Consider the following 19,371-nt stretch of genomic DNA (forward strand, 5'->3'; position numbering starts at 1 on the left):
AGGAAGACTCACACACACCTGCCGCACTGTAGACACTGAAGTTCATAGTTACAAGATCTTGTTATCATTTCTTCTCAGCCTGTTTAGGAAGAAGAATGCTCTGAACTGAAACATGCAGATTCTGAGTACATCCCCTGTAGGAGATCCTTGCTCAGCCTTTCTTTTGACACAAATGGTGTCATTTGTAAGCTGTCTGGTTCTTGGGCCCAGGGTCTGGCCAAAGGCCTGGGCATTTTAGCCTACTTGTAACTCCTTTACAACCTATGCTTTAGCCCCGTTTGTTGGGAAGCCTCGATTTAGGATCTCAACCCTGTCTGTGCTGATACCAGATAAGATCTGTTAGCATTAGTATTGAAACTATACCTTTTTAAAAAATTATAGTTGACATATAATATTATATTTGTTTCAGGTGTACAACATAGTGATTTAACATCAGTATACCTTATACGATGAGATAGATAGAGGAAACTATGCCTTTTAACCCTATTAAAAAGTGAGCGAAACAGGGAGCCACAGAAGAACAGGCTGTCATGTGTGCCACATTTCCTCTGCTGAAGTGTACAAGGGAGAAGTGAGGTTCAGCTTTCACTCACAGTGGCTAGAAAAGACTGGTGGGTACCCCTGTCTCTGTGTAGCCTGTCTGTGCTGGTGCCCCGAGAGACTCCGCTTGTCTTTGGACACTGCTAATGAAAGCTGGCCATGCTTAAGTAATATGGAGGCTCTCTCCCCTTTCCTTGTCTGATTATCCCTGAGGGGGCATCCACTTTCTTGCTCACCTCTCCAGCTGCAGGCTCTAATCCTTGCCAGACCACATAATAATGACTTCGTAAGCTCACATTACAGATGCACAAAAGTGCCCGGTGGTGGTATGGCTCCACCCTCCACTTGAGTTTCTGCTGACATTCAGTGAAATAGCCTTCCATCTCCTCCACCTTGCAAAACAGACTTCCTGTTTTGAACTTCGTCCATACTGGAACAGCCCGGCTACACCTGTTAACACACTCAGACACACATTTCCTCCTTCATATTTGTACAGCTTTTTGTCGCCTAGCCAGATTTCCCCTCTTAGCTTACAGATCTGAATCATAACAGAAGATATGGAACCAGCAAATTCAGAAAAAAGGAAGTTCACATTTTAGAACCCTTTGAGTGAAAATAGGGCTTCTGGTTTATTTGACTGAGGTTTGCTATGACCACTGCTAACTTTCCTCCTCCTTCACAGCAAAATGGAAGCGAGGAAAGGAAATTGGCTGACACAGGAACCGGAGTGAGACCGATGAACCCACCATGAACTTGTGTCTCCTCCCTTCTCCACTTTAAAGGCCAACGGCAGGTGAAATTGCCGGAGAGCGATGGCTCTCTTTACTCCGTGGAAGTTATCCTCTCAGAAGCTGGGCTTTTTCCTCGTGACTTTTGGCTTTATTTGGGGCATGATGCTCCTGCATTTTACCATCCAGCAGCGAACTCAGCCTGAGAGCAGCTCCATGCTGCGTGAACAGATCCTGGACCTCAGCAAGAGGTACATCAAGGCGCTGGCAGAAGAAAACAGGAATGTGGTGGATGGACCATACGCCGGTGTCATGACAGCTTATGGTAAGTGCTGCGCTTCTGGGGCTTCTCGATCGAGTGTGCCTGTGGCTTTGCCTCGAAAGGACCCCAGAGGCTCTCAGACTTGGTTTTGTCACAGATTGAGTGTGTCCCTCGCCACTGCCTTTGTGGCAGTGAATTGCACACAGAGGGACACTTTTAGAAAAGTAAAGCAATGCCCTCTGGGAGAGTCTCAGCTCTTACACACTGACATTTAGCCCCAGGAGCAATGGGGCAGAATGGTTAGCACTTTCTTGCTTGTATTTGCAGCCAGCTTCTCTTCCTCAACACATTCTGGATTGCATGATCTCATCTGGGAGTATGATCAGAAAATATACGAAAATATTCTCATTATTTTTCCCTAAACAAAACTTAATTAGGACTGGTGGATTGAGGTAAGGAGGCTGGGGAGGACTGTTCTCTGGATGCCAAGAAACTCAGAGCCAAAATGTGTGCCTCCTTCCAGCCACTATGTAGGACATTAAGGCGATGTGCTGGCTAAGAGCTTTAACCTTTGGCTTAAGAGCTTCTTGCTCTTGTGTCTTACCCTTATCTGTAAGTGCGTTGCTTTGAGAGAAATTTTTTTGTATTCGTTGCTTTTTTTTGTCAGGTGCCTTAAATCCTTTCTGAAATGAAATTATGTAAAAAAAATATATACATACGGAATATTACACTTAATATAGTTATTTGTTACACTTAATATAGAAAAGGTTAGATGCTATATGGCTTAATATAGAAAAGGTTAGATGCTGCTGACAAGCAAAAGATAGGAAGAAGAAATAAAATCACATCTCCTATAGGAAATAACCGCAATTAATATTTCAGTGTATATCTTTCCGATACTCTATATATGCGCGCGCGCGCGCACACACACACACACACACACACACACACAAATGTATATATAGGTGTAGAAGACACAAAGTACTTATAAAAACGTACATAAATACAAAACAAAACTTGCAGATGAAGTGTGGATCATACTGTGTTTTTGAGAATCCACTTCCCATCTCTCCTGTGGTCACTGAGTATTGGAAAGGACTTGATCTGTGGGATGACCTGTTGTTGTTAGTGACAAGTCTGGTCATTGAATGGAGACTTCAGTGGCCTCAGGATTTAGGACCCCGAGGTATAATTTAAATGAGATACAAGAATGAAATCTGATGAGGAAGAAATAGTGTTCCTTCTTGGGACCCAATCAAAGAGTGTCCCCTGAAGTATATGTGGAGTTCAAATGATGATTCCTGAAAATGCACAGCAACAGGTTGAAGCATGGGTTCAAACACAGGAAATCATACTCAGTTTTACGTATATATGTTTTTCTTTTTTAAAAGGATCCAGGAAACTTGGTTATTTTATGTATATATATTGGGGGAGGGGGAGTGTAAGGAGAAAATGGTTGCTTTTAATGTACCATATGGAAATTCTTTTTCAGTGCCTACTATTTGAATGATTACGCTGTCTGCTTTTACTCTATTCCTTAAAGATTTGGCAGTGTCTACAGGCATTGGCTTGAATGTCCAAATAAAATGCCATCTCCTTCGATTTAGTGGATTAGTAAAAGGAGATGTCATTTCGAAAGCCTATGTTGAAAAACAAGTAGGTTGTTTTTTTGTGTTTTTGTTTTTGAGGGTACGTTTTTAAGTTAACTTCTATCTTCTTTAATTTTGCCTGAATATTGTAAGTAAACCATCAGAAAAAATAAAGCAACTGCTCACCATTGGTATTAAAAATCTGTAATAAGTAAAAGTAACAAGTAAAACAGATGCCGTTTTCAAGTTTCTTGTTCACTGCGTTCCATGTTACACATGTGGGGGGAAAGGAGAGTAGTCCAATAGTAATTTCTTTAGTCTATCAAATGTTTTCCATGAGAAGGAAGAAGCCACATGAATGGTAAATTTATAGACTTTCCGTTTCTCTAGTTTTGATTTTTTATTTCCTCTTAAACATGTCCTAGGGTAGGTTTCTCCCATGTTCTAAATGACCGCGATCTGTTCTTAGCCCTTTAGCCTCACAGATGTTATGTTTTTAGGAAGTTACCAACCCCCAGAGTAGTCTTTTAGAATTTCAGCCACCTCATATGCTTATCATAGGACTTTGGAGCTCAAAGAAACTGCAGAGACTATTCCTCTTTCTCTTTTACAGATGACCCTTAGCAAAGTAATTCTTTTTCTCAAAATAACAAAGAAATAACCACACAGGCACCCTCAGCAAGTCTAACTCACACTATTTTCCTTTCATCTAATCAACTCGACATGTCAGTCAAAATGATCTTTGGAGCTGAGTTTCTGGAATTTAATTGGACCGTGCATGTGTGCCTGAGGCATCGAGATCATCACCGTATTGAAATCCTGCTAAGACAGGTTTCTTACTTCGGCATCATTGACATTTTTGGTCACATTAACTCTTTGCTCTTGGGCGGGGGTGGGAGTGGGGGGCATGGAGGCACTGTTTGTGCCTCGTAGGATGTTTAACAGTATCTCTGGTGTCTCTACCCACGGGATACCAGTAGCACTTCCCTAGCTGTAAGAATCAAAAACGTCTCCAGATATAGGGGGCCAAATTATTCTCCTCCCCACCTTGGAGAACCACTGCATTACCAGTGCAAACAGAAAACACTATCTAACAACGCCATCTTCTTGAAGTTCTCAAGCAGATAACTGGTTTTTTGTTGTTGTTGTTATTTAAAATGTGATGGCCTATCTTTCTCCCTAGTTCCTGGCTCTGGGCATCACAATGGACTGAACAAGATGGTATAGTGCACATCAAGTGTTGGAAAGCTGGAGAGCCATTCCGACAACATTACTTCCCTGCGATCCATCAGTAGTGGTCATGGGCATATCATTAGGCACGCAGGTCTGGCAGTTGATGTCAGGTGGAGATGCAGAGACTGAAAGATGGTTTGGTGGTTTAACTGGGTTGGTGAGGTGGAGAAGAGGATCCATGAGTCATGGGTTTACAGTCTCTTTTTCTGCCACAAACGCAGCCTATATTTAGAGCACTGCCTACATGTCAGCTCTGAAAGAGTGAAGATCTGATCCTATATGGCTGAGATCTGTGTATGATTTGAATGAATTCAGTTAACAGACCAAAAAAAAAAAAAAAATGATCCCTCCCTTTTCCTATCTCCATATTCGTATTATCAGAGGCTCACAGTGTGCTATAAATAGGTTTTTACGCTGTGGTAGGTGTTCGAAGACCTATAATAGCTGATTTTAGATTATTACTGATTTGTCAGTATCCCTGACTTGAGATCCTAGAGCAGCAGGGGTCAGCACACTTTGACCTATATGTCCAATTCAGACTTCTGGCTGTTTCTGTAAAAAAAAAAAAGTTTCTTTTGAAACACAGCTACTCTCATCTGTTTATAACAATTTTATAACAAATGCATGGTAATACCAGTATTTATTTCACATGACATCTAAAACAGTGGCTCCCAACCTTTGTGGCACCAGGAACTGGTGGTCTTATGAGAATTTAGTGCCTGATGATCTGAAGTGGAGCTGAGGTGATGATGCTGGTGCTGAGGAGCAGTGCAAATACAGATGAAGTTTCACTTGCTCGCCTACCACTCACCTCCTGTCGTGCAGCCCGGTTCCTGACAGGCCAAGGCCTGGGGGTTGGGAACTCCTGATCTAAAACATGCTGACTTCATCTTTCAACAGTGACCATAGTTCATTCCGAAAACACTCATCTAATCATGTTCCTCCTTGACTTGACAATTTCCTAGGATTCCCATAGTCTAAGGCATGGTCAGCAAACTACGGCTCCCTTTTTTTGTGTGGGAAGTGCCTTGGAACCCAGCGCACCCCTCTGTTTATGTGTTTGTCGTTTCATGCTGCTTTTTTTTGCTACAACAGCAGAGTTGACTAGTTGCCCGTGAGCCTGCAATGCCTAAAATGTTTACCGTCTGCTCCTTTGCCAAAAATGTCAGTCCCTGATCTAGATATTCCCTGGGTCAGTCTTTCTACCTATGGGATATTTTTTGGTGTCCCAAGACTCTCATCTTTGCGTTTGAATTCACCTCAAGATGCCCAAATACGACGTTTCTTGGTCCTTTGGAAATGCTTCTTCTCAGCGGCAGGTTGAGAGTTGAGTGGTTAGGAGCACGGGCTTCGGAACCCTCTGGTTTGGCTTTGCCACATCCTGGCCGTGTGGCCAGAGCCCTGGAGGCACAAACTACTTTTAGAATGGGATGTCATTCCTTGTCTGGCCAGTGAGTGTGAAGCACCTCAAATATGGTTGCTGCCTGTTGTTATTTAGTCCTCAAGCCACAGAACTTTCAAACAGTTTCTCCCCTTCCCCCATCCTTGTTTTGGTGATTTGAAAAGAGACTTTTGAACTTCTTTTGGGATTGGTAATTCAGAAGTACTACCTGGAAGATGTCCCGTACAGCCTGTGTGGAACAGTTGGAGCATTCATTCTTGGGGTGGGGCAGGCATTTCTGTGGGCTGCTGTCACTCCCGAGAGGGGCATGCACAGCCAGAGCCCTCTCTAGTTCAGCCCCAACTGCCTCTTCTAGGCTGGCGTGTCAGGGCCATGCCTGTCAGTGACTTTGCGGGATTTGTGTCATGAATGGTGTCACTCGCTCCAGTCAGTGCCGTTTTTGTTTCTGAGGTGAATTGATCTCTGTCTCCGATGGCCTGACCCAAATTCTGAGCCCCAGTGATCACCTGTTACCTAACAGGACAGGCCTGGTACACTTGTGTTCTCTAAGTTAGAGGAATGGAAACCTGGGATGATGAGAGAGACCCATCTTTAGTCCACCCATATTTGATTAACCCTGACCTTCCTCAGCTGCTTGCTTCTCCGGGCTCCGGGACACTCTGCTCTAGCCCGGTACTAGCTCAGGCAGAAGCAGATGTGGGCCCTCTCTTTACCAACCCCTTCCCACCAACATCTCTTTCTCTTGCTGCCTGGTTCTCCTTCACTTCCAGGTCTCTATGCCTGCTCTTCCTCACCTCACCTCCTGCCTATCCTGCCCTGTTTTCTGGTTCCCTGAATTTCTTGGGCCTAGACTATCCCCTCGATTGCTTTTCATCCTTTAAGCCTAGCACTTTGGGAAATGTCTGTGTCATTGGCTGGTATATGTCAGTGCTGTCTAGCCTTTATGTACACAGCTGGAAAAAGGTGGACAAGCTCCCTGCTCTTGTGGAGACTATGTTCACTTCGGAGGAGAGAAATAATAAAGAGTGTCAGATGGTAATAAATTCCAAGAAGAAAAATGACACAGGGAGATGTGAGTTTTCAAAAAGTACCTGAGGAGCTACTTTGGATGAGGAGGTCAAAAAAGACCTCTCCCAAGAGGTGTCTTTGAGCCCAAATGACACCCAGGAGCAGCTAGGTGGGATGGGAAGAGAGAAGTTGAAGCGAGGCAGGCCAGGAGGAAGGCCGGGTGTGTGCCAGGCCCCGAGAGTTGCATGTGCACTCCAGGGGGCGCAGAACAGAGGCTGCTGCAGCTGGAACAGAGTAAGCAAGGACCCCTGTGGAAGGTGGTGGTGTCTGAGAAGCAGGCAGAGGGCAGTGTGTAGGGCGGCCCTGTGGGCTGTGGGTCTCTGTGTGATGGGAGGGAGACGGAGGTAAGGGGGATGAGTGTTCTTGTGAGTGAGCCTGGCCTGGCCCTATTATCCACCATCACCTCCACAGTGGGGGATGGGGAGGAGGGCCGGTAAAGAGGAAGGAAGTTCTTCTGTTAACTTAAGGTGGGGATGAAGAACCAGGGTAGCGCTTTTGGTTGCTGGCCAGGAGCAGTGGAGCAGTAGTCGCTCTGGGCTTCAGGTGGCCTTTGTTGCCCTGGGGAGGAGGGCGCCCATTTCTAAGACTTTAACACCATTTCTGATTCTGCTTGAAAGCCTGTGGGAGGTCCCCTCCGTGGTACTAGCATGGCGGCCTGAGGTTGCTCTGGAAAGGTAGCCCCTGCCCCGAGTTGAAGACTTAGATAAAGTTCCGAGAGTCAGACAAGGACTTTTACATGTTTCATTCCACCTTGAGTTGGATTTCATTAGACCTATACACCTGGAAAGGGTTTTTTTTACTCTCTTTTTTTTCGCCTCTGTTTCTACAAATATGATCAAGGGACTGTTCTTTTGGAGGGCTGGGATGATGTGGAAAACCACCATCACAGAAGCAGAAATTCCCTTCCCTCAGGGAAATAAATACATGGTTCCTGAAGTGAAACTGGTAGGGAAAAAAGAGCCGGGCCGTTTGGTGTGTCTGAGGAGGCCTTGGTTACTCGACGGTGACGTGGCTGCTGTGGTTAAGGGAAAGACTTTCTGCTTTTCAGAAGCTTGGAACCTAAAAACAGGCCTCTTTGGGGCTTGGAGCTTTTCCAGTGATTCTGTGGTAGAGGTCCAACCCGCCCAGCATCCCCCTCTGAGCCAGGCCAACTTCACAAGTACACCCAGCCGAGTCCGGAAGTTGCAGTCGAGGAGGGCCTCGGAGTATTTAGAGATTACAGTCAGAATATGGGTGTCTGGGAGAAGCTGGAGGCTCGTTCTTTACTCCCTTTGTCAACAGACCTTTTCTTTTATGCCTCGTCACTTTAAGTGTGCTTCAAGTGCTGACTTGAAAAAAAATGCATGCGTGAGGGATCCCTGAAGGACAGTTCCTCACTTGGCTTGGTGGCCCTAGCTCGTCCTTCTTCCCAGCTCTGTCTTGATGTTTCTTCCATCAGAACTGCTTGGGCAGACCTCTTGCCACTGTGGCCACCCTACAGAGCTGTTCACCCTTCTCATGTCTGCTTCGGCACCACAGCTGGCTTCTAACACCCGCTGTAGGGTGATGGTAGGCATTTTCCTGTCTCCGAGTCTCTGCATTGGCTCTTTCCTCCACCTACGTGCCTTCTCTCCAGATGGCTTGCTCCCTGCTCTCCTTCTGTTCTCTCTTTTAGAAGTAGGGCCAACACCTACACTACATTCTCATTCTTCACAGCATTTAAACTACCCATCATCGCATTTATTGTATTTGTTTATCATCTCTCTCCCTCAGAGTGTAAACACCCAAAAAGCAGGGATTTTTGTCTATTTTGTTCACCAAGGCTTAGCACAAGCCTGGCACATAGGAACTACAAGTGAATAGCAGCACTGCGCCCCACTCCTAACCTTCCCCCCTCTCCCCAGTATGGTAGAGTTACAGCTGGGGGCTACTTTGAAAACAAAAGTAATGTTTTTAGTGAGACAGGAAACGAGATGACATTCCCTGCGGAGTCCATGTCCAGGAGGCTCCAAGTAGCTGTTATGCATGATCCTGACATGGGAACCACTGTTTATTCTGGAAGGCGGTCACAGCGTGTTTTATGTTGCTTGTGGAAGGGCTCCTTACTAAATGTGTGACCTTGGGCAAGTCACTGATCTTTTAAGAGCCTGCTTCCTCTTTGGTAAAATAGAGTAGCAGTCCCCAACCTTTTTGGCACCAGGGACCGGTGCTCCTATGAGAATTTAAGGCCTGATGATCTGAAGTGGAGCTGGGGTGGTGATTAGGTGCAGGACCCAAGCCACTCTGGGGAGTGGCTGCAAATAACAGATGAAGCTTCTGTCACTGGTCCACCACTCACCTCCTGCTGTGCGGTCCAGTTCCTAATAGGCCACAGATCGGTACCAGTTTGTGGCCCCGGGGCTGGGGGACCCCTGAAATAGAGGCTATAATATGATTAATCTCCAAGTTGTTGTAAGGATTCCATGTGACCAAGCTATTGTTAGAGCACTTTAGATTAGTAAAGAACATTTGTTAATGTGAATTATCACTAACTTTGGCCTGCATATATCTGCATCTGTTACCACCCAATCGAAATTGCCTGTGTAAACCTGACATTGTTTATTTATTTGAATGTAGGGCTTTGGGAACCTGCTTATGTAGCTGTTCTTAGCATTTCTGGGTATGAGGTTCAACCAGACATAAGAAATAAGTTCTGCTCCAGAGGAAGGCAGGCTTGCCACCCGCTTCTGCACAAGATCGGGCAGGCTTGTCCCGGAATCATCCGAGGCAGATTTGAGAAAAGCCATGCCTGGCCCCACTCTGGCCAGAGTTGTGAGAACTGTTGCTCTGGACTCTAGGAAGATGCTGGTGGGTTCCTCACTGGGTCCCTTTCAAAAAGTGTGTTCTACAAAGTGACTTTGGCATTTTAGAAACAGTGATTGTCATTGTTCTGTTCAGAAGAGAAGGCTTTCGTCTGTGGCCCGTGAGATATGCTGTGAACCCACTTGGTCTCTGAAGGCGGCACGTTAGGGGGACGTTTTCTGATAACAGGGTGTTGAGCTAGACGTCGTCATGTGTGTTATGGCTGCCATTTCCCGACAGGGAAGATACTCTGGATTCCGGCTGGAGACCCTGGGTGACAATGGGCTTCACCCCTCAGAGCCTGAGTCTTTTTCTGTACAAAGGGCTAAAATACTTGACTCCTGTTCCACACAGCTGACTAAGTGTTAGGAAAATTGAGAGAACGGCCCAAGAACTCCATTTTGGATATTTGCAGATTGCATAAAGCACTCGATATCATCAACAGGCCTAGATATGCTCTTTTCTCAGATTCTGATGCCTAGAAAATTCCTTGAAATAGTAGTGACAGCTCCCCTACAGCCCCTCAGGAACAACATTCGCTGTTAGGTACAAAGCTTAAATCCATACTTCCATCTGAGGAGAGAACATCAGTCAGTGATACTGAGCATCTGAGCTCCTCTGTCACTTTGCATTGATTATTCAATGCCCTTTTGTGCCCTGGTTTGGCTGTCTGCAACAACTGCAGGGTGACGGCAGTGAGTTTAGGTGCAGGACCCAAGCGACTTACTTTAAGAATTCAAATGAGACAAGGCAGAGAGAGTCAGTGAGACGTTTCTTGGGGGTATCTGCTTATTTGACATTAGGGCACTTGTAACTAGTATCTTTGAGTTCTGAGGGTGGAAGTTACTGTACCAGATACATTTTAAAATAGCATTGAATGCCTTTGTGATTGTGGGAGTAATGTGAATGCTTACATAAAATTGAGAGCACGTGGAATAGAAGGCTATCAAAAGCCTTGGATTCTCTAGGCACATCACTTGGGTAGGCATGTTTTCTCTCCCAATGTGAAAGGGGAAAAGTTCATAACTTAAGCAGCTAGTTGAATCACCATTCCAAGGCAGTCCAAAACAAGAAAAAGATACTGTCAATAAAACACACAAAGGCGAAGTGATGCCAAGCCCATCTTTATAGTCTTACAAATATAGACAAATAAAAAGCAATATACTCCATACTTTCAAACCGGGATAAGAAGAATAAAAGAGTAAAGAATAAAGTACTCCTCACCTTCAAATCCAGATAGTTTGTTTTTCCCCCAGTCCTTTTATAAAATGCAGATATGTATGTGTATGCTCGTTTTTAAAAATGAGTATTTTATATACAGCTTTTTAAATTTATCATTGTTTTTTCTCATGCCATTAGATATTTTTAATGGCCATACACTTTTCCTTTTTAATCATTCATTCAATACATATTTATTGAGCTCCTGATGTTAGTAGCTAGTGGTGATAAACAGAGATGACAAGAGATCTGCTCTCAGCCCTCTCTAATTTCCAATCTAGCGATTTATTTCATCTTAGTAAGGAAGGGACATAATGTAATTTAATCTTTTCGTTGGATATTTGGGAAATTTCCAGTTCTTATCTATGATAAATAATACTATTCTCTTTTATCACTAACTCTGCTTTGAATGTTCTTGTACATAATGAATGGAGTGTATTTTGGTCATTACTATAACTTTTATCTTTCTATAGAAAAGTCACTTTAAAATTAATTTTAAAATGTATAACTTATGAAATTTGACATTCCTGGCAGTTGACGAGAGTGAGAGGTTGGGGTTAATTCTTTTTTCATTAGCACCTTCCTTTCTCATTAACACCCTGTCTTTGCTGGTTTCTCTGGAGCCTCCAACGAAGCCGCTCTGCTGTTCACATTCTTTCTCTCGGGGGCCCCCATGGTGAAGAGATATTTGCATTAGGATCAAATACAGATACAGATAATTTTTGGCGGTTCAGATGTAAGTCTTTGCTCACTGTACAGTTGATGTTGTGCTAGTGAATTGTGGCAGCTACACCTTAAACATAGTTCTTAACCATGGCTGTGCCCAGAATCCTTGACATGTGGGTTCTGCACATTCTCACCGAGTGCATTGAGGATGGGGCTTGGGAACTGAGACTCCACAGGTGAGCCTGAGGGACAGCAGGCTGAAGAACCACTGCCTTAGGAACCATATCCCAGGGGAGTGGGGTGGGGACAGCATAGACCCCAAGCACAGCCTTTCTTGATAATCCCTCAAACATTGATTGACTTGATGATCTGGGCAATCAGGATTCAGCACCCAGCCTCACAGCTTTAGCCGAAAGGCCTGTAAACCTTTTTCCACCAGCAAGACCCCTCTTTCTACTGAGATCCTATCCTCTTGGACTCCAGCTGCAAAGGAGCGAATAGCTGGCAGTGTATCTCCTTGGCTGCCCTGTTCAAGGATGTGACAACATCTTCCAGCCCATTCTTATCTCCTAATGTCATGGCTTCCTGGAAAGAAAAACTTAGAGTTGTCAGAGCACCTGTTGTGAGATTTTGTTGATCTCACCCTTTATCAGAGAACTTCTAGCATGATAGAAACCAAAGCTTACTTTCTCCAGAGGGACATTTTAGATGTTTCAAATACTTCAATCTCATCTTTATCATGTACAGTAAGTTTTAGGAACACAGAGTTAAGGTAGTAATGTTGGGATTAAATTTTTATGGCTAAGGCTTTGAAGCGCAAATAAAATTTTAAAAGCTTGTTACTAACTGAAAATTGTTATCCTGCTGAGGACACCTTTTACTGCTATAATAGCTATAAAACATAGTGATGAATATAAAAAAATTATATTAGAATTTGGAGGAATGTTTTCACCCTCATTTCTTTTTTAAACTCTGTAGAAATTATTCTTGGGTGTATAGTCTTCTTGGATTAATAGGTGATCATTAAGACAAAGCAAACAAAAATACTCTGGTATTAGTTTAAAATTGCAACAAAACTCTTAACAGTTTTTGCAAGTTGAGCTGTAAAATACAAAGGTGAGAAATAATTTTATTACCCAGAAAGGTATAATTTATATAGCCTTATTTGTGGGGAGACTGTAGTTCATTTATTTGTTGGTTCATTCGTTCATTCACTTATGTATGACAAACTTATGGAGTACTATAATGTGCCAGCTCTGTGCGCATTGATAAGGATACACAGATGGCCTTGGCATCATTTTGCCCTTGTATGTTTTATTGATAGTACCTTTTATCTTCTGTCAGACTGCCTTGAAATCGCTACTCCAATAGCTTCATATTGGGAGAGAAAAAATGCCTACCCAGGTGATGTGTCTATAGAGTCTAAGGTTTTTGGTAGCCTTATATTCCATTTTCATTTTAAGGCAAAAGGCATGGAAAGGCATATTTTATTATTATTATTATTATTTTTAGTGCTGAAATTTCTTACAGAACAGTGGCATCAGGAAGTGTTGAGGGTGGTTGGAATAGGATTTAACATGGCAGATGCCCAGAGGTTAATCCCTGGTAAGAAGCAGCAGGTCAGAGATGCTTGCTGGCTGGCAGGTCCGTGGTGGTTCTCTAGAGGCATTGTAGCATGGCAGATAGGAGCCATTGGCTCTGGAACCAGACTGCAAGTATGAACCCTGGATCTCCAGTCACCTGGAGAAAATTTCTTAACCTCCCTGTGCTGCGGTTTACTCATCTGTAAAATGGGAGTGGAAACAACAGTGCATTTGTCCTACTGTCTTGGCAGGAGTCAATGAGTTAATCCATGAGAAGTACTTAGGACAGCAGCCGGCACCTAGAAAGAGCTCAAAAATGGTGGCAATGGTGGTGGTAGCAGTAGTTAGTAGTATCGGGGTGGTAATTGTAGTGGCAACTGTCAATATCCTTTCTTGTCATCATGAATTCCCTTATTTATACCATGTCAGAGTCACAAAAGATCCAGCTCTGCGAGGTGGGGTCAACAAGATAGATCACACTTATAAATGGACTGCATTTTAAGAATTGAGAAAGACTGTCTTCTTAATGCTGATGTAACAACTTTGTATCCTATGTAAGGTATACTCCACTAATAACTATGAGTTGGGGACTCTGTCCAGTGGTCCTGTTGCCTTTTAACATTGTTGCAAAAGGTTAGGAGCCCTCCAGAGACCATCAGCACAAGCTAGGCTCCTGTCAACTCTTCCACAGGCAGGAAGGCTGACTTCTGTCATGGTGCTTCCCATGATATTTGTAGCAGTGCCTCCAGTGCCTCAGTGAATGGAAGTCACACATCATGCAAGTTTGCCAAGTGGCTTTTTGCACTTCCATTTTCTATCCCATAACCCCTCTGTCAGAGTTCTTTTGATATCTGTACAGAGGGGCAGTGAGGAAGACAAAGGCTGAGAGAATGTGCCTAAATCAGTGGTTCTCAAATGGGGGATAATCGTGTCCTCCTCCTGGGATATTGACAATGTCTGGAGACATTTTTGCTTGTCACAATGGAGGTATTGCTACCATCATGTAGTGGCGAGAGGGCAGAGATGCTGCTAAACACCCTACATTGCACAGGGCAGTCCCCCACAGCAAAGAATTATCTGGCCCAAAGTGTCAATAGAGTTGAAGTTAAGAAACCCTGAGTTAACACAAACACAGCCCAGCTTCTGTGCCTGGCTAACTAGCGATAATAGTTAAATACCATTTTTACACAGAACTCCCTGGCTTATGATTCAGGCTCCACGCAAAGAGGCTGGAGTTAGGGGACATTGTACCCTTTGAGGAGTAGTATTTCTGTTCTGAATACAGCCACCTCTCAGTGGCACTATTGCCCCCATCTGTGTGGCTGGCCTCTGGCAATTTTCAGAACTCTAGAGAACCAGTCAGTGCCTTAGATTTAGTGTAAGAGCAGAACTGGTGGCTGACTCCCGCTGTCCATGCCAGCTAATGATGTGCCAGGGACAGACTGTGAGTCATACCAACTGTGGGACTTGCAGCCCCCGGAGCAGAGTGATCTCATGACTCTGGATAAAGGGATGGAGCTTTGCATTACCCAGAGGGAGGTTTCTTTAGGACGAATGAGAGCATATTCTAGAGAATGGTTTTATTTTTTATTTGTATATTTAACAAGCACTTATATATTGCCTATTATGTGCCAGGCAGTGTTTAAAACAGTTTGTAAATGATAACTCATTAGACCCTTATAACCACCCCAAAGAAGCAGGCTTGTTATTGTCACTCTTTTACAGATAAAGAAACGGGAATGGAGAGCAAGGACTCAAACCTAGGAAGTTTGGCTCTCAGGTCTGGGCCCTTAACCACTGTGCTATGGATGAAAGACACTGAATTTCATACTCGATTTCTTTTTCTACCTTGGCTCTTGACTTCTGACTGGTCCCAGTTAGGCATCAGGGAATTAAGCAGACCCAAGTCAAGTGCCCGTTCTGACTTACTATCTCTGTAACCACAAACATGTAATTTCCTGTCTGTGAGCCTCAGTTTTCTTATCTGTGAAATGAAGTTATACTACCTCATGGAGAATGTGGAAATTACATAGGATTTCTTATATACGTGTGTGGCACATAAAAGGCATTCAGGGAATGTTAGTTCCCTTCTACCCTTCTTTGTTATATTTTTGACCCTATTGCTCTAATGCCATGGCCAGCTTGTCTTACTGCTTATAGGTAAGATACGCACTGAAGAGCAAAATAGGCCTCATCAGGTGTTTGTTAGACTTAATGAATGAATGAACTGTTACAGATCTTAACATCTTGAAAAAAATCTGATATGTGTCAGGGAGATGATGAGATGATGCCAAGCCCGTCAAACCAGACTTTCAGGATAACGATGTGGGCTCTCTTTCTGCTTATAGCTTTTAATCAGCTCCAGTGAAGCTGTCTGTAAACCTCTGGGAACACAAACTTCCGTGTTAATTACACATCTGTGTTTCTGTTCTGATGAGTTTCTCTCTTGACCTGGCTGTGCAGGGCAGCCTGAATGCAGCTTGGCTGAAGTTGGTCGGCTGTGCCCTGGGGTTGGTAAATTAACCAGGTGTGTGTTTCTTTCCTGGCCAGATCAGAGTACTTGCTCAGAGCACGTTTGCTGTTCCCAGCAGAATGGAAGGTAGCAACTTTCCATTCTTTTTCATTTTCTTTTACAGATCTGAAGAAAACTCTTGCTGTGTTGCTATCTTAATTCAGGACTTTACTACATCCTGCTACCCACACTGTGTACTGCTGCTCTGGCCCACTCCCAATTCATAAATGAGTCTGGCTTCTGTTTGTATGCATAGCTATCCTGTTGTCCTGCTGCCTTTCCCACATGTACAAATCTGTGTATCTTGCTTTGATTATGAGTTTCCAGAGGAGAAGGGCTAAATTAGTCTCTTTGTGTGCATGTGGAATACCTCATATACAAACTTAATAAATGCTTACGTACGTGCGAGGATGTTATTTGTCCAGAGGGAAGTGTACTACTCTTTAACTCACGGTCAGATGTGTAAAAAGAGAATCAGTTCTTAAATCTAAGCACCAGGAGGGAATCTCCACAGCAGCTAGAGCAGTGCCTGGCACGTGATAGTTGTTTGATAAATATTTCTTGAACAATGAATGACTCTGGACTTGTAGTAGTTTTCTAAATCTGATTATAGTTAACCGGTTTATCCAGCATGCTTGGAAATCTGGAACTGTAGCTTTTATTATTACCATATGTAACCACAGAAATAAAGACTGTACAAAACACTTGGGATATACGAGAGTACACAGCACTGAAAATAAAAATGAACTTGACCCAGAAGCTACTTCAGGACTTTGCTGCACTTCGGGGTTATCATTCTGTGTGTCAGTAGCCATCATGCTATAAGGAGGAAGAATTGAATAGAGTGCTTTGGTAGGATGCTTAAGTAACAAGGAGTTTTCTCTATCAGCCTCGTAGCTAGAAATAATTGTATGTCATTTACTGCCCAACTTGCATCCCAGAACAGACCAGTTTGGTGTTTTCTGGGCCACTTGAAGATGGCCCCTGTCATCTTTGAGATGGGGTTTGTTAGGATGGGTCTCAGGGCAGTACTTTTTGACTGTGCCACTTTTTATTCTTAGTGTCAGAGAGAGAAAAATGAGAGAGTGTGTGTTGAACAGCTATGCATTGGCCAAAAGATTTTTAAACCATCTGCATTTTTTTTTTTTACAGATCTGAAGAAAACTCTTGCTGTGTTGTTGGATAATATATTGCAGCGCATTGGCAAGTTAGAATCGAAGGTGGACAATCTGGTAGTCAATGGCACAGGAACAAACTCAACCAACTCCACTACAGCTGTTCCCAGCTTGGTAGCACTTGAGAAAATTAATGTGGCAGGTAAGAAGGGCAATTCTATGCCCTGACATGGAATTGAATTTTGATTTGAACTGAGAAAAGAATAAAGAAGCACAGTGGTCCTTAGTGGTATAAAATACATCCCATAAACTTGGTACGGCCCCTGTAAATCTAAGTTTAAATTTATTTTCGAATAACAGATGTTGAAATGGTTTTATAGTCTCATCATGATGTGTGATATGTGGTGGTTTCTTTGACATATTTCACATGATGAGCTTCTGGAATTCACTTTTAATGAGAAGATTCATAGCATGGATAATTGAAATACAGAGGTTATCTGGGAAGCTTACGCCGGTGAGGGTTCCTTCCTCCTCCCCATTTCATCAGGCACTTTGAAAAGTCTATTATATATAATAGAGTCTCTCCTCCCAGTTGTTAAAGAAGAGCCACTATTGCAGAAAATGCCTCCTGTGTGTATATGGAGAAATAGAAATTCTGGAAATGGCACTTAGGAATTAAATGGTCCTTGCCTGATCTTGGGCTGATTCTGTAGCCGCTCACAGATGCCACCATGCACTTCGCACTGGGATTCATTTTGTCTGGCCCCTTCTTGAAACTGGAATCTTGTGTGAGAGAAGAGAAGTAGATTAAAAACAAAGCCCGAATCATACACAGCATATATTATCTACAGCTCACATTGGACCCCCGTCACACTGCCCTTGGGTTGACCTCTGGGTCTTTGTGATTAAGCCAGGGCTTGCTCTTCTTGGGCCGGCCACTGTTGTTTCCTAAGGACCCAGGACAAAGCCAAGAGCTGGAGGATTAGGGTTAGGTGCTTTGGGTGGATGGTTGTGAATCCTATACTCCTGGTAGGTGGTATCCAAACTCTTGTTAATGTATAAAATAAGTAACTGGGTTACTTTTGAAATTTTTAAAACCTAGTTTACAACACTTGTTGGCTTGTTTCTCCGCCTTATAGAAATTCTCCAATCGAGAGAGATTCCTCCAGTGTCAAAACATTTAATTGTTTCACATTATGCAAGCTTATTGTAGTACCTGTTTATGTTCTTTTCCCTTTAGCAAGTTTTAAATTTCTAATAATCCAAAGTATTAAAGGTATTAAAAGTAACTTTTAATTACAACACAGAGGCAGTGTCATCTAGGCCATAAATCCTGTCTTCTCTGCAGTTTCCAACGGCTTCTGTAATTAGACAAGAAAACCTCCCACTGTGTTGAGCTGCTTATTAATAAATAGAACCTATGCCTCTCCAGCCTCCACTCCTTCACCCCATCCCCATTAGGAAGTGCTATTGACAAGGTCCTGATTTCATGGCAGTTCTGCATTCTCACAGAGCTGGAGGTAGGGCGGAGTGCTCTGCCTCTGACTTTGTTGCCTCCCACCGCCTCTGTCCTGTAGGAACCACGTAAACATGTGTGCTGTCGTTCTCTTCCCCGATAAGGGGTCTTGCCGCTTCTGGCTGTCCTGTTCCTGAGCCAGGCTCTTGGGCAAACTTTCCCCCAATGGGCCTCCAAGTCTCAGGGTACAGAATGGTGGGTAGAGCTCCAAGAATGACATGAAGGGTGTTGGCGGCTACTTTCAAATGAGATCCCAGCCCCATATATTAAGCTAGTTTACTCAGTTCACAAATCTCTCTCAAGTATATTTTCTAAATCATTGCTTCTGAGTGGAGCTCCTTTAGATATGGCACCGTTCCACCGGTCCTGTGTTTATACTAATACTTAAAGGACTGAGTATTTTGGGTTTTTTCCCCCTTGGGGGGAAATGGGAAAAAATTTAGAGCTATGCCTTTAATAATTAACCTTATTCTCGCTGCTTTGTATCTTTCATGCGTGTGCGTGTGTGCGTGCGTGTGTGTGTGTGTAACTGCTTTGTATCTTTCATGTGTGTGCGTGCGTGCGTGTGTGTGTGTGTGTGTGTGTGAGAGAGAGAGAGAGAGAGAGAGAGAGAGAAAGATATACTTCATGCCTTTGAGATTTTGGCTAGCCAATTAGAAAAATAATGCATATGCATAAAATAACGCAAACTGTGGTCACTGTAAGCAGAAGAGACTATAGAAGGCTTCTCACAGGAAGGTAAACTCAAGTTTCCTAGAGAGCTGATAGTTTTCTGGGATTCTTAATAACTTGTTTAATAAGGATGAGGTTTTTTGGTTTTTTGGTTTTGTTTTTTTAATGTCTGTGGGTCTTTTCCTTTGGTTGACCTGTGTATTTGTAAAAAGAAGCAGCAGCTCCTCCCTCTGTGTGCGTGTGTGCATAATGCATCCCTTCCCTAGACGCTGTATTGGCCACAGTGGATACAGATGTGAAATGAAGAATAAAGGCAACCTCCTTTATTTCCCCCAGAGATTGGAGGGTCCTTTACATTTTTTCAACTGACATATATTTTTCGTTGTTTTGTGCCCTCTCTCTGACCCATGGCCGTGCAGGTGGTCCTCACACCCTTCTTGTCATAGC

The 19,371-nt window shown here is 43.5% G+C and overlaps 1 protein-coding gene across 8 annotated transcripts in view; it reads left to right on the top strand.

Moving 5' to 3' along the window:
* The window catches only part of MGAT5 (mannosyl (alpha-1,6-)-glycoprotein beta-1,6-N-acetyl-glucosaminyltransferase), a 330,189-nt gene that overhangs the window by 123,755 nt on the left and 187,063 nt on the right, over positions 1-19,371 (top strand). For all 8 annotated transcript variants that reach the window (XM_015596648.2, XM_025039242.1, XM_025039241.1 and 5 more), the window contains 2 exons: positions 1,223-1,593; positions 16,774-16,938. In XM_015596648.2, the coding sequence (XP_015452134.1) occupies positions 1,353-1,593; positions 16,774-16,938 (406 nt within the window). In that variant the 5' untranslated portion in view covers positions 1,223-1,352. The remainder of the gene's footprint in view (positions 1-1,222; positions 1,594-16,773; positions 16,939-19,371) is intronic.

This window comes from Pteropus alecto, unplaced genomic scaffold (genome assembly GCF_000325575.1).
Source record: "Pteropus alecto unplaced genomic scaffold, ASM32557v1 scaffold3, whole genome shotgun sequence".
Classification (NCBI taxonomy): domain Eukaryota; kingdom Metazoa; phylum Chordata; class Mammalia; order Chiroptera; family Pteropodidae; genus Pteropus; species Pteropus alecto.